This window comes from Pipistrellus kuhlii, unplaced genomic scaffold (genome assembly GCF_014108245.1).
Source record: "Pipistrellus kuhlii isolate mPipKuh1 unplaced genomic scaffold, mPipKuh1.p scaffold_m20_p_115, whole genome shotgun sequence".
Lineage (NCBI taxonomy): Eukaryota > Metazoa > Chordata > Mammalia > Chiroptera > Vespertilionidae > Pipistrellus > Pipistrellus kuhlii.
Genome location: NW_023425422.1, coordinates 167,010 through 182,008, shown reverse-complemented (window position 1 = coordinate 182,008; position 14,999 = coordinate 167,010). Strand labels below are relative to the sequence as shown.

The 14,999-nt window shown below is 52.7% G+C and overlaps 1 protein-coding gene across 1 annotated transcript; it reads left to right on the top strand.

Moving 5' to 3' along the window:
* The first annotated feature begins 2,418 nt into the window (after positions 1-2,418).
* CCT8 (chaperonin containing TCP1 subunit 8) lies at positions 2,419-14,791 on the top strand. Its single transcript, XM_036432684.2, has 15 exons — positions 2,419-2,575; positions 4,091-4,181; positions 4,716-4,795; positions 6,412-6,561; positions 6,951-7,131; positions 7,224-7,285; positions 8,298-8,435; positions 9,306-9,484; positions 10,116-10,182; positions 10,257-10,344; positions 10,427-10,542; positions 10,878-10,949; positions 11,021-11,185; positions 11,380-11,499; positions 14,592-14,791. Exons 1-15 carry the CDS (start codon positions 2,516-2,518, stop codon positions 14,667-14,669), a joined length of 1,647 nt encoding a protein of 548 aa, XP_036288577.1. The 5' UTR covers positions 2,419-2,515; the 3' UTR covers positions 14,670-14,791.
* Positions 14,792-14,999: the final 208 nt, after the last annotated feature.

Here is a 14,999-nt window from a genome sequence, read left to right as displayed (position 1 = left end):
TCCACCACGTGCTGAGCTGTGTGAGGACCAACATGTGGTTTCTGGGTTCCTCCAGCTGCTCCTCCTTGTACGTATGTCACACCCTGCAAAGGTCAACGGAACGACGCTGATTTTACTCCATCAGCTAAAAGGGAATGGGTTGGCTTTAAAAAGTTATGCAGCAAACAATAAAAATGATAACAGGAAATACACCAGTAACACAAATCTGTTTCCTGAGCCTCCCAAAGCCTGGCTTTACCATCGTCACAGGAGCCTTAGCCGGGGCCCGGCCACCGTGTGACACGAGCACAGGTGACACAGGGTAAAGTGTGAGTGTGGGAATGTGTGTATATAAGTGTGCATTTGTGTATATGAGTGTGTGTGTGAATGTGTGTATTCGAGTGTGTCCGAGTGTACATGTGAGTATATGTGAACCTGTGTGTATAAGTGTGTGAATGTCTCTGTGTGTGTTTTGTGTCTGTGAACGTGGATGTGAATGTGTGTATACATGCGTGTGTGCATAAGTGTGTATATATGCGTGTGTGCGTGTTTATAAGGACGTGTGTCTGAGTGGCTCGCGAGCTGCAGTTTGCTGACCACTGCCCTAAAGGATATGGTGTGGCTTAGAAAAACATCACCTGTATAGTTGTGATAGCTGGGCCTCACATTTGGCTCAATATTCCTAGCAGTTTAAGAGAGAAATAAAAGCCCGGCTGGTGTGGCTCAGTGGTTGAATGTCAACCCATGCACCAGGAGGTCACGGTTGGATTCCGGGTTTGGGCACATACCATACTTGGGTTGTGGCTTGATCCCCAACATGGGATGTGCAGGAGGCAGCCGATCAATGATTCTTTCTTATCATTGGTTTCTCTTCCTCTCTCAAAAATCAATATATTTTTAAAAAAGAGAGAAACAGAAAAGATATAAGGTTATAGAGGCCATAAAATAAAAAGTGGTTACCGGGACACGTTTCCGCACGGGTCGTATAAAAAAGATTCCACTCAACGAGATGTCTGACAGCAACAACAGACCTAGAACGGAGACAATTGACCACTCCACGTGCTATCCCTATCCCTGACCCTGCCAGGGCGAGGGCAAGGGCGAGGGCGAGGGCGAGATACCAAAATGCTTGTCAAACACCATTCGGAGCGCCCAGCTGCTGGCGTGACCCAGGGCAGGTTTCTCACCTGAGTGCTGCGGCCTTCAGCGAATTCCCTCAAAGCCATTTTCTGTTAGGGTTTGCACTGGGATTGGATAAGATGGTTAGAAGTTAAAGCGGAGTTCTGGCCGGGACTGTTTTTACCTTTCTCACAACCCTCAATCGGCATTTCGGGTAGGAAACAGAAACCATCTGGGTTTATAAGCAGAGTTTTGTTTGTTTAAAAATATTTTAGGGAGATCTGGGAGAGATAAGAGATCAACTGAAGGACTTATATACATGCATATAAGTACAACCAATGGACACAAAACTCTGGGGAGCGAGGGTATATATGGAGGGGGGGCAATGTTAAAATATGTACACGGATAATAATTTAATTAAAAAATAAAAATAATATAAACATTAAAAATATATTTTATTGATTTCAGAGCAGAAGGGAGAGGGAGAGACATGGATGAGAATAGTGAATCGGCTGCCTCATGCCCGCCCGCCCCGCTCTGGAGGTCGCCACCGGGCGTGTGCCCTGACCTCCTCGGTCCACGCCCAGCCATTGAGCCACCATCGGGCAGAGCAGAACGTGGTTTTTAAAAAATACATATATAACTTATTGGTTTTGTTTACAGAAAGGAAGGGAGAGGGAGAGAAAGTTCTCATACCAGGGATCACAGGCTCAGACACCTACACGGGGTGGGGAAGCCAGCTCTGCGGCCGCGTCCAGGGACCGATCCCAGCGCACAGAACCGGCCAGGAGCCACAGCCTCTGTGCGGGGCACCGGGGCACCGGGCCCGCGACCAAGAACGCACCACTCGGGGCCCAGAGCCGGAGCCTCAGCCGCCCCGAGCCGCGCCCCGGGGCAGCGAAGCGGGAAATGCTCCGGGGACCAGCCCGCCCCTCCTGCCCCCGCGCGGGCACCGCGGGGTCAGACGCTCACACGCCGAACCACACCCGCAGCGCAGGCCGGGCACCTGGGCGGAAAGGGACCTGCCCCGACCCAGTCGGCGGCTCCGGAGCATAGCGTGCGAATTAACCTGAGGGGCAGCCACGGCCTCCGCCCGGAAACAGGAAACGCGACGGCCCGCACGCCGCGCCCGCGGAGCCGGAACCGTGGGGAGCGAACGCCACGCCTGGGGGCCTGCACGTGCGCGGACCCGAAGGCCGCAGGTGCACCCGCGCCCGGCCGTGTCGATCGACCTGCTCGGGGATCGTCAGCACGGCCTGGGCGCGGGAACTGCTCCCTCTCGCGAGGCCGCCGCCAGCGGCGGGAGGGGCGGGGCATCCCGAGAGAAGGCGGGGCCCGAGGCGGCGCGGCGTTCCCAGGAGGCTGTGCGGCCCTCGCTTCTCCGGGTCGGCGCGTGAACGGCTTCCGCGGCGCAGCGATGGCGCTCCACGTCCCCAAAGCCCCGGGCTTCGCGCAGATGCTCAAGGAGGGAGCGAAGGTGGGGGCGCCGCCGGGCAGCGGGCGGGCGTGGCGGCCGCGGCGGGGAGGACGGCTGCTCTGGGTCCCGCGGTCGGAGGGAGAGAAGGTTCTAGAAAGGGCGGTGCCCGGGGCGGGGGCGCGTCCGGCCGTGGCGCCTCCGTCCCCCCGCGACCCTGGTTCGCGTCCCGCCGCGCGCCGTCCCCGCCCCCCGGGCCGGCGGCGGGGCGGGGGCCGGCGGGCCTCGGCCACGTGGTCCGGGCCCCTCCGATGGGGGTCGGGCCGCAGCGGCCCTGAGCTGTGCGCCCGCCCGCGGGACCTGGGCCCCGGCCCGGCCCGGCCCACGCGGCTTTGCGGCCGGAGCGGAGTGCCGTCCGGGCATCGCTTCCTACTGTCCGCGCTCCGCCGGCCGCCGGCTCTGGCTGCCCGCCGTGGCCTTGCTCCTTGCCCCCGGCCTCCTGTGGTCGGTTACGGAACCGGGCAGCGAGGTTCCATTTCGGGGGGCGAGCTTCTTGCAGGCAGGACGCACGGTCGGGACAGCGTGACGGCCACTGATGGACACGCGGGGGAAGCCATGGCCGGAGGCGGGGATCACAGGTTCAGACCAGGAGGGGAGGGAGCTCGGTGATGGCAGACCCGGCGGTGGACAGGGCCCCGGTGACAGGCCGGAGGGGGCCCGAGGGCCCAGACCCTGGAAGTGGGGTGAGGCCACGGAGAACCGGGAGGAAGGAGATGGCGCTCCGAAGGCCTTGTCCCTGAGGAGGAGGGGGCCTGGTTCGGGGTCAGAGGTGAGAGCAGGTGGAGGAAGGAGGGCGCAGAAGAGGAGGTTGAAGACAGCGGCAGGTCAGGTCGGGGTTGGCATTGCCTGGGTCACGGTTCCTCTTGCGGACATTACGGCAGCCTCACCGGGACGGAGTCGGTGCTGCCAGACTGTGTGCAGGGACTGGCCCCGTGGGGCGGGAGAGGGGCACTGGCTGAGCTCCGCAAGGTGGCTCCCTGGGCTGCTGTGCCGGGGAAGCAGCCCTAACGAAGGTGAGGCTGAGGCCACAGTCACCCCCAAGTGCAGAGCATCCGAGTGAAGCAGGGTTCCTGTGTTCTGTGCAGGACTGGGGAGCCAGTCGGTGGGGGCAGAGGGTTGAGGGGCATTGGGAACCTGCCCTCCAGGCCCTGAGCACGCCGGCAGGGCCACTCATGGGACTTCCCAGGGACCCTGAGCTGCTGGCCTCGCTGAGCTCAGGCCCCGACAGAAATCGCTCCCTCCACTCCCCACGGCTGGTCAGGACGGTGCTCCCTCCTGAAGGAGCTCGTGGGCCTTCCCTGCAGAGAGAGGTGGAGAACAGGCCAGGCCCCTAAAGGCCGTGTTCCACCCCTTACACGAGTGGGGACTGCGTTGTCGTGAACACCAGGCAGCGTGCGCGCTCTCAGCCTGCGGCTCCTGGTGGTCGGGAGGGTCCGGAGGGCGGTGTTGTCACGGGACCCGCTGTTCTCTGGGAAGGACCAGTCCGCCTCTCGTTCTAATCAGAAGGTCTGTTCACAGCACTTCTCCGGGTTGGAAGAGGCCGTGTACAGGAACATCCAGGCCTGCAAGGAGCTCGCCCAGACCACTCGCACGGCGTATGGGCCCAACGGTAAGCTCACGTACTGCTTTAGGAGCGTGCAGACTCCACGGCTCCTCCGTTCGCTGGAGAGCGGCCTAAAGGCGGCTTTGACGATGCCTCTGACCCGATGAGCCACACCGGTCAGGTTCCCAGTGTCAGTCAGCAGCTCAGGTCACCTTTAGGAAAGTAGGAGCCAAACGTTCCTTTCTGTTCTCTGGGGAGCACGAAGGAACTGGAGCTCTGACTACGGACAGGAGCTCACGGCCGTCGTTACAAGTGCCCGCATCGCCCAGCAGACTGGCTTAGGGAGCAGATCCCCTCCTCCTGCCAGCCATGGGATCTAGTCAGTGCAGGCTTATGTTTATCGACCGAATAGGAGATTGGTATTGTCCCAAGTGAACTGGGGACGTGCAAGGGGGTGGCGTGACCTGGTGTGTATGGGGAGCTGGAGAGGGTGGGTTCTTCCAGGTTAAGAAATGCACGGGAACAGGTTTTAATGAGTCTCCTGGGTGTTGGGAGAAGGATCTGAATGGTAATGGACTTGTTTTCTAACTTACCTTTGAGGGATGAACAAAATGGTTATCAACCACCTGGAGAAGCTGTTTGTGACAAATGATGCTGCGACCATTCTAAGAGAGCTAGAAGTAAGTTCCTTCTTTTGAAAAGCCAAGAACCTGGAAGAAACTATCTCAGCCCTGGCCGGCCCGGCCCGGCCCACTCCGGTTGGTTGGACATCGTCCTGTGCTCCAGAATGTTTGTTCCCGTCGGGTGCTTTTGGAAGGCAGCCCATCAGGCCTGGCTGGGTTGATCAGTGGGCAGAGCATCGGCCTGCAGACTGAAGGGTCCTGGGTTCAGTTCTGGTCAGAAGCACTGTCTTGGTTGCAGGCTCATCCCCATCCCTGGTCAGGGCACATGTGGAAGGCAACCAACCAGTGTTTCTCTCTCCCCCCCTCCCTTCCACGCTCTCCAAATCAGTGGAGGCCAGCTGGTGTGCTCAGTGGTTGAGCGTCAGCCTGTGAATCCAGGGGTCAGCATTCAATTCCTGGTCAGGACACATGCTGGTTTTTCAGGCTTGATCTCCAGTAAGGGGTGTGCAGAAAGCAGCCAATCAATCAGTGCTTCTCTCTCATCATGGATATTTCCCTTCCTCCTTCTGAAATCAGTGAAAACATTTGTTTTTCAATTTTAAATAAATGGGGAAATGTTCCCAGGTGAGGGTTGACAACAACAAAAAGGATGTTTGCTAATCACTCAGATGGATCTGTTGTCTGTTCTGAAGTGTGTGTGGCTCTGGTGTGGCTTAAAGGCAGGGACAGCTGTGCTCAGTGGTGGCTTGGAGAAAAGCCACTTGTTTGGCTCTGACAATGAAGCAGCGCCGTTCTGACGCAGAGTGCAGCAGAGGAGCGCCTGCAGGTTCTCGGGACAGTCAGCACTTGAGCACCGTCCCTTGTCACCGCCTGTCCCAGAGGCTGGGGGACCCTCCGCCGGGTTCCTGAACTTGGCTCTTAAAGCCGCATGACTCAGTCCTTTTAAATGAACCCTACAGGAGAGTTAACATTTCTCTCACTTGCTAAATAACAATACGTTCTGAACGTACTGAACAAAAGGAGATGCCGGAGGGACCTGTCGTTGTGAGGGTCTTGGCTGTGCTGTTCTCGCAGTCGTGCAGTTGTGGGAGTACAGTCCTCATGATGTGATCATGGTACTGATTGCTTCATCTTCTCGCCACCACTTGGTACCCCTTTTTGTTTCTAAAAAAGCATCTGAATCCTAAGGGGAAAACACTTAAATCTTGGTGTACTTTTTTGGAAGAAACATTTTCTATTCCCTTTTTCAAGTCACAATTGATTCCCTTATAATAAGAATAAACCCAGAAAGAGAGACTCACATCCCACTTAAACCAGACCTACTTGGCTCTCATACAGCTTTTTTTAAAGGCCTGAGTCAGTGGTGGGCGTTACTGTGTTTTTAGTTTAGTGAACATACAATGATCTCTGGCCTGGTGTGTGGAGATGGACGTGCTGGCGGCTGTAGGCGAAGAGCGGACGGGCTTTGAGGTCGTTCCCGTGCACAGTGACCACATGGGACCCGGGACGCGGGTGCCTGGTTGTCCCCTGTGACCACACCGTCCATCTGTGCAGGGGATTACTGGGAGGTGGGAGATGGGAGTTGACTGGTGAAGAAGAAATGGGAATGAATGGCTGTGTTGCTTTAAAGATCAGGTGTCTTAACTTGCTGTTAAACTCACTCCCTCCACCAGGTGCAGCATCCTGCTGCTAAGATGATCGTGATGGCCTCGCACATGCAAGAGCAAGAGGTGGGAGACGGCACCAACTTCGTGCTGGTGTTTGCCGGCGCTCTGCTGGAGCTGGCTGAGGAGCTCCTGAGGATTGGCCTGTCGGTCTCCGAGGCAAGTTGTCATTTCAGTGTCTTGGTTAGTGTATGTGTGCTCATGCACGCACACCCCCACTGCTTCAAGGAGCCATCCTCACAGCCCAGCAGCGTGAGCCTTCCTTCTGCAGTGCTGCGGCCTGCCCTGCAGCCCAGCACAGATCAGTCCTGGAGCCTCTTCCGCACCGGAGCCTGTCCGGGAGGCTAATCTTACACCCCATTCCATTTAGGAGAAGGTGAGGCCTCAGGCACTTGTTGCTAATATGTGGCCTCTCGCCCACGGCTGTCCTAGCTCCTAGGCTCTGCCATAGATGTCCTTCTGGACGTGTGCTTTGCTATTGTATATTGAAAATGTGCATGTTCATTGGGTCACTATAATAAGAACCGTTTTTGCATTTCACATGTAAGGTCATCGAAGGATACGAAATAGCCTGCAGGAAAGCCCACGAGATTCTTCCTAGTTTGGTTTGTTGTTCTGCAAAAAATCTCCGAGATGTTGATGAAGTGGCGTCTCTCCTCCACACATCCATCATGAGCAAGCAGTATGGTAACGAAGCCTTTCTGGCCAAGCTCATCGCCCAGGCCTGTGGTGAGTACAGATCCAAATCCTTGTCTGATGGGACAGCGGTCCTTCCTCTGCTGTCCCACATGCAGCTCCTGATGCGTCCTCTCTCTCAACAGTGTCCATCTTTCCCGAGTCGGGCCATTTCAACGTGGATAACATCAGAGTTTGTAAGATTCTGGTAAGTTTAGAAAATGCCTTTGACATACCTAGATAAGTTATTTGTTTAGTGGGGGAAATTGTGTTAATCTACACCTAAGCCTTGCCTTGGGTTTTGGCACTTAACTATTTATCTTAATCCTCACCCGAGGATATTTTCCCATTGATTTTGAGAGAGAGTGGAAGGGAGAGGGAAAGACAAACATTGATGTGAGAGAAATTTGTTAATTGGTTGCCTCCTGCACACACCCTAACCATGGCCCAGGCTGGGGAGGAGCATACAACCAAGGTACATGCCCTTGACTAGAATCGAACCTAGGACCTTTGTCCATAGGCTGACACTCTATTCACTGAGCCATATTGGTTAGGGCTACAGCTGTCATTCTTCCATGACTGCTTGAAGGGTGAGAGCGAGCGCAACAAAACACTGATCTTCATATTCTTTCCATGTGCTGCGTCAGAGCCGCAAGCTTAGGCAGTTTTGAGTGGGGTGGAAGTTGTCCTTTGCTCTGCAATAATAACTTTAATGTTGGCATGAAATAAGCATGTATTTTTTATAAAAATGCCTGCTTGGCACATTAAAATCAGAATTGGTGGTTTTGCGTGTTGCCATATGATTGTTGATGTAGCGGAAGTTTTGCCGACCCAAGCACACATGCCCGCTGTGTGTGTGAATGTGCACATGCTGTTTTCTGACTCCCTCATGCACTCTCCCCTGCCTATTAAGTGGTGAGCTTGGGAGATCTGAAACGAAACTTGTTCTCTATTCTGCCCCAGTACTGGGGGTGGGGTGGACAGTGGTGGGTGGATGGGTAGGTGGATGATGGATGGATGAGAACCGTTTTCTGTCTTTGGCTCCTCCTATTGAACTGAAGGCCCTCTCCCCTCCCCCATATCAGTGGCTCCTTCCCACCCATCCCCATTAGCCAGACTGCTGTCTATGTCACAGGTCAAAGAGGGTGTGTTGGTCACTGCAGAGGCAGCACAGCCCAGATGCAGGTGAGTTCATGGATGGCTTTGATGTTGCTCCTCAGGGCTCAGGCATCTGTTCCTCTTCGGTCCTGCATGGCATGGTTTTCAAGAAAGAAGCGGAAGGGGATGTGACCTCTGTCAAAGACGCTAAGATAGCCGTGTACTCGTGTCCCTTCGACGGCATGATAACCGAGACCAAGGTACCAGTGCCGGGAGAGCGGGGGCTGCCCTCGCAGGCGCCTGGGTCCTGTATTCTGGGCGGTTTGCTCTTCACCAGTGACGACTGTGTGCTTATTGGAAACCACAGATCACGTCTGATTTTAGAGCCGGGCTTCTATCTGAAAATTAACTCCAACACTGAGTATTGAGCTGAGTCTACACAGGAGTGTGGTTTCTGTTGTGATTGAGATGGCCCTTGGCCTCTAGAAGTCACACTCAGCAGCAGGTGCCCACCAGGGAGTCCCCGTGCTGCGTGCTGTCCGTTGATGCTTTAAGGTGGCGCTGGGCTCCTCTGGCTCTTAAAAACATGCTGATGTGATTCCAATGGACGGGTGTGTTTTCCTAACCACGTGCAGGTCAGGTGTGACGTTTATGGGTCACTGCTGACTTCCTCCTGGATAGTTGGAATCCGAGTTGATAGGTTCAGAAGTGCAACAGGTCTGGGTGGGGAAGTGGCCATCAGTTCACTTTTTTATAAAACTGTCTGCTTGGCACAGTGAAGCCTATCATTTTGCACTGGGCAGATGATTGTTGATGTAGTGGAAGAACTCCATTGTTACATCGGTGACTGTTCGTCAAAGTCCGATGCCAGACCCTTGCCCAACAGAACGTGAGGCGTTTCCAGCCTTTCTGCCAAGGTGCCTGTTAGAGGGCAGGCATCCGTTTGGAACAGGGGAGTCGGGGAACAAGCTGGGTGTCTGTTGTAAAGATTTCATATTCTGCTTCATAATATCTTCACGTGTATTTTTATGTGCTTCCCAAATCTTTATTTCTTCAGTAGAATGCTCTCTTATGACTGAACATCTAAGCAGTGAAATTGTTTTAAAGAGAGTTCCTGCTTGCGTTGCTAGGGAACAGTGCTGATAAAGACTGCCGAGGAGCTGATGAACTTCAGCAAGGGGGAAGAAAACCTGATGGACGCCCAGGTCAGAGCCATCGCTGACACCGGGGCGAATGTCGTCGTCACGGGCGGCAAGGTGGCAGACATGGCTCTCCATTATGCAAACAAATACAACGTCATGCTGGTGAGGTGAGGCCCTTCCTCTGTCCGCCTGTGACGATAAGACACTAAACTCGTCCAGCACACCTGACAACTGTCCAAAAGGGAAGCGTAAGGCATTAGATCAAAGAGCTAAAGAACTAACAGTCTTGGGGCGTCGTTTGAAGAGAGGGAGGGAAGGCGTTCCGGCAGAGGCCCGCACAGTCACCAGAGTGGGGTCGGCATGAGGCACTGGACAGGCCCTCTCCCTGCCCCCTTCTTGCACGTGATCTAATGAGCAGGTCAGCCCCCGCTCTCTTCCCTCAAATGTGGCTGCCACAAGAAAGCAGACCTTTTCTACGTACCCTCGTGCTTTACACTGACCCCTCAACGTTGACGGGGATTTGAAGCTCCCCGTTCTAGAATAATGTGTGTCACACACACATACACACACACACACCCTGGGCTCACCATGCACACACACACACACACACACACACACACACACACACACCCCTGGGCTCACCATGCAATCCTAACCTTTTCTGAGCTTGAATCTTCGGGTCAGAAATGTGTGGCATGGGGACCAGGGTACAGTTTCCTGCTGAACCTCTGCATTTTTTCCTCCCTGTTGGAATCAAGGCTTCTATTAAGGTCTTTGTTTTTGGGTTTTGTTTTTAAGGCTGAACTCAAAGTGGGACCTCCGGCGGCTGTGTAAGACCGTTGGTGCTACGGCTCTGCCTAGGCTGGTATGCATTTTGGACACATTAACAAACGGCCGAGCCTATTGGTTACTGTTGTTACAACGGTCGCTTTCTTACAGACTCCTCCTGTGGCTGAGGAGATGGGGCATTGTGACAGTGTTTCCCTCTCGGAAGTGGGGGACACCCAGGTGGTGGTCTTCAAGCATGGTAGGTGGGGAGGGTGCAGGTGTCGGCAGCATGGGTGTTGGTGCCCTGGACTCGTCCCCACACGTCTGCCCTTGGTCCACAGAAAAAGAGGACGGGGCCATCTCCACCATCGTGCTCCGAGGCTCCACAGACAACCTGATGGATGACGTGGAGAGGGCGGTGGACGACGCTGTGAACACTTTCAAAGTTCTCACCAGGGTCAGTACCGAGGCGTCTGGAGGTAGCGCGCTCTGCAGGGCTCAGGCGCAGTGCACACTCCTAAGCGTCGGGAGGCCTTCCCGTGGGCGGCTGGTGGGAAGCAGGGCCCTGCTGCCTGAGGTCCGGGAGCTGTTCCAGCACAGGCACAGCTCTTGGCGCTCGGTCTGCACTGGTGACCTGCTCCCGTTAGTGCCTTCTCCCTCCTCCCGTGCCTGGCGCCCAGAGCTCGCAGCTGGTGACAGCTGTGCTCAGAGTGAGGAGCCAGTCCTGACCGGCAAGTCGTGGGGGAGCCCAGAAAACAGCTCTGGCTCACTGGCTGTTTCTGCGTGTCACAGGATAAACGTCTTGTGCCTGGAGGTGGAGCAACAGAAATCGAGTTAGCCAAGCAGATCACGTCCTACGGAGAGGTACCGCTCTTGGGGCAGTGGCTTCCTCCTGCGACGTAACAAATCCACTGACGAGCTTGTTTCTGCCGCAGACGTGTCCTGGGCTGGAACAGTACGCCATCAAGAAGTTCGCGGAGGCGTTTGAAGCTATTCCCCGGGCACTGTCGGAGAACTCGGGGGTTAAAGCCAACGAAGTCATCTCCAAACTCTATGCAGTACATCAGGAAGGAAATAAAAACGTTGGATTAGATATTGAGGTATTTGGAAAAAACACTGAACTTTATTTTGTGAATGCAAAACCTAAAAGTAGAAATACTTGTGTAAGAAAAGGAATGAGAATTTAGTGTTCCTATTTTATTAATAATCTTTTGTAGGGTGTGTAGGGTAGCACTTTTATCCTTTACACATTTCCACATAAAAGAATCTAGAGTGAGAACTGCTCTGCCAACAGGCTGAAGTCCCTGCTGTGAAGGACATGCTGGAGGCTGGTGTCCTGGACACGTACCTAGGGAAGTACTGGGCCATCAAACTGGCTACCAACGCCGCCGTCACTGTGCTCAGAGTGGACCAGGTGAGGGGAGGGAGGTTTGATCTTCAGAAAAACTAATGTTCATGGGCTCAGTACTGTTTTCATGGAACTAGGCCGAGCACAGTTCTCATTCTGCTCAAAGGTGTGGTCTCATCTTCGCCTGATGGGTGTAGGAGGGCCAGCACCAACATCTTTATTCTTTATTTTTCCCCCTCAAATGTGTTTTTATTGATTTTAGAGAGAGGAAGGGAAAGAGCAATAGAAACATTAATGATGAGAAAAAATCAATCGGTTGCCTCCTGCATGCTCCCAACTGGGAATTGAGCTCTCAATCCGAGTATATGCCTTCCCCGGGAATCGAACTGTGACCATCTGGTTCATAGATCAATACTCAGCCACTGAGCCTTGCTGGCTGGGCCGGTGTCTTTATTCTTAAACTGGAATGAGTCAGACCGATTGGATTTATAGTCCTCGTTTTCAGGCCCTTTGTAAAACAGCATGGAGAGGAAGTTTGGGGCGACATTAGTGAGGAATGAGGCAGGACAGAGGGCAGACACTGCAGGTCACCGCTTGTAGGGAATTCATGAGGCGGTAGGAAATGGATGCTTAACTTTTCTGCTGCAACAAATTACATGTAGATTTTAAAGCTATTAAAAATAGTATTTCTCTGCATTTAAAAAAATTGTGGATAATGACTAGATTCAGAGACAAACTCAAATTCATAATTTCTCAAGGTGTTTTCTAGTAAACTTAATGAAGTTCATTTTTCTAAAAAATTTTAGAAGTGATTCTAAGCAATGAAATATCTATAAGTACTTAATAGAAAGTTGTAATTTGTGGGAGCACAGCATACGTCCATTAAGTGACAGTTACACCACGCTAATGCATAAACACTAAGTTCACACTGAAATTGCTAGCGGTGCACCTGAGAACCACTCCAGCGGCAGGAGGGGTGTGAACAGTTCACCTGCCCAGCTCCCTGGTGACTGGAGAGCACACACCAGAAGCCTGTGCTTCATCTACCACGTGCAGCCCAGCGTTCCCCAGGAACCGCCATCTAGCATCATTAAAGGACTAGGGGCCTCGGGCACAACCCTCGTGCACTCGGGGTGAGGGGTCCCTCTGCCCAGCCTGTGCCCTTTCTCGGTCTGGGAGCCCTCGGGGTGTCCGACTGACAGGGAGCCGGCCTGAGCTGCAGTGGGACATCCTTGGCACAGCCGCAGAGGTGGGCCACTGCTCTCCAGCCGCCAGCCCAGCTTCTGGCTGAGTGGTGTTCACCCTGTGGGAGGACACTGACCACCAGGGCGCAGCTCCTGCGTTGGGCGTCTGCCCCCTGGTGGTCAGTGCACACCCAGTCCTTTGCAGTTCAGTCAATTTGCATATTAGCCTTTTATTATATAGAAGGATTTGTTTGGAAAAAAGGGAGAAGAGGTGATAGTTCAGGGCTGAAATTAATTTGGGGAGTCTAAAATTAAATTAGTTGGGTTTCCTCAGAACACTGTAATTCATAATTTCTGAATCTCAAAACTAGAAACAGTTATTACCTCACAAATTTATACTAAGGAATGTTTGGCTTCTGTTTAAAGCACAATACCACTCCCTCACACCTCTTTTCAGAAGCTTCCATAAGAACCATGAATCTTAAATTCTTAGAATACCACTTTACAAACTGAAGGTAAGTTCAGATTGAACTAAAGGGATCAATTATAATTTCAGAATCTTAAGTGTAGCTTGATTTTTTTTAAAATACCTAGACTAGTTCTCAAACTTTCTGGGCTTCTTTAAAACACATTGCAGGGCCTCCTTCCAGATTTATTGATTCAGTGAGTTTGGGATGGGCCCCAAAATTTGAATTTTTAACATGTTTTAGGTGATGCTGATTTGTGGACTGTTTTTTGACAAAGATCAATCCATCCCTCCTACATTATCCAACACTTAAAACTGGATTTCCAAGTCCCATCCCAGAATATATGCTGTGCAAAATTAGGTACAAACTCACAGCAGCAACACAAATTCGTGAGTGTGGTCAGATGGCTGCTGGGTACCTGTTTTCCCAAGTGCAGACCAGGCAGACAACAGTAAACTAACAAAGCCCAGGCTCCCGTTGAAACCCAAGACCCAAAAGCACCTTTGTGCCCGAGGCACTCAGCGACTGCAGCCAATCTGCTCCCATTGCCTTTCCCTTTTACTTTTGATAGTTTTAATTCTTAGCCACATGGTAACTTTTAGAATAAGCATTTCCTTAGGCTTCTGCTATATTTTAAAACTAGAAATTACATATTTTCAACGAAAACTACCCAATACATCAATATAAACACACCCAACTAATAAATCTACACAAGCCAAAACCGGTTTGGCTCAGTGGATAGAGCATCAGCCTGCAGACTGAAAGGTCCTGGGTTCGATTCCAGTCAAGGGCATGTACCTTAGTTGCAGGCACATCCCCAGTAGTGGGTGTGCAAGAGGCAGCTGATTGATGATTCATCAATGTTTCTAACTCTATCCCCCTCTTCCTCTCTGTAAAAAGTCAATAAAATATATATATATATATATTTTTTTTTTAAATCGACTACACAAAACCCCAGCTGTATTTCTGGTCCTCTTGTGAGGGGGAAGGGGTTTCTTTGTACTGAGCTGCAATTTGTATTCCTGTAACCACCACCAACTGGTGGTCCCTGTGTTCAGGTTGCTAGTCTCCACCTCACTTGCTTCTCCCAAGATTAACCTCTTCAGATTCTAATGGCAAAACTAGCAGGTGGACCTAAAGTTCCTACACCTCAAGGAAATTGTGATAAAGATGGTGGCAAGACAACACTCGTGTATAAATAGCAAATCGGGTGCCATGTGGATTAGTTCGTGCTGGTGGTGCGTTCCAGTCTCTCTCGGCTCCGTGGGTGTTGGCCTGCACGTTTTGGAGGGAATGAATGCCTTTCCTAACCAATGTGGGTTTTGTTGGGGTAATGAGGAAAGCAGGGAACGCCCTGCTGAGTGCTGACGAGGGTCTGAACTTCATGTGCACTGTGAACCCATGGCTCATCGCTAGATGGTTGCGCAGTCTTCAGCCAGGCCACTAGAAACGTCTTTCTTCCTCCTAAAGCTTGAGTTTCTAAGCATATTCTTGTTTTTTGTTGCAGATCATCATGGCCAAACCGGCTGGTGGGCCCAAGCCTCCCACTGGGAAGAAAGACTGGGATGACGACCAAAATGACTGAGGGGGTTAATTTTGCTGTAGGTAGTAGTTGTAGTGAGTAGGTATTGCCTGGCGCTTTTCTTAAGACGTGTTGTGTTTGTGTCCTTGGCTGGACAATGCAGTAAAGGTGTTGTTACTATCAAAGCCTCATTTCTGTTGAACACTGTCCTTGGATCTAAGACTGGGCTCGACCTGGTTCACGAACTGGCTGTGGGAGTGATCGGGCCTGTTTCCAGTGTGTGCCTGGCCTGCTGCCTGGTGGTGCATGCGTTGTATTGAACATGGCCGTGCGCCTGTGCTCAGACATGATCTGCGCTGCTCTCGTGGGCTTGGCCTTGTGAAGGGGTGTGAC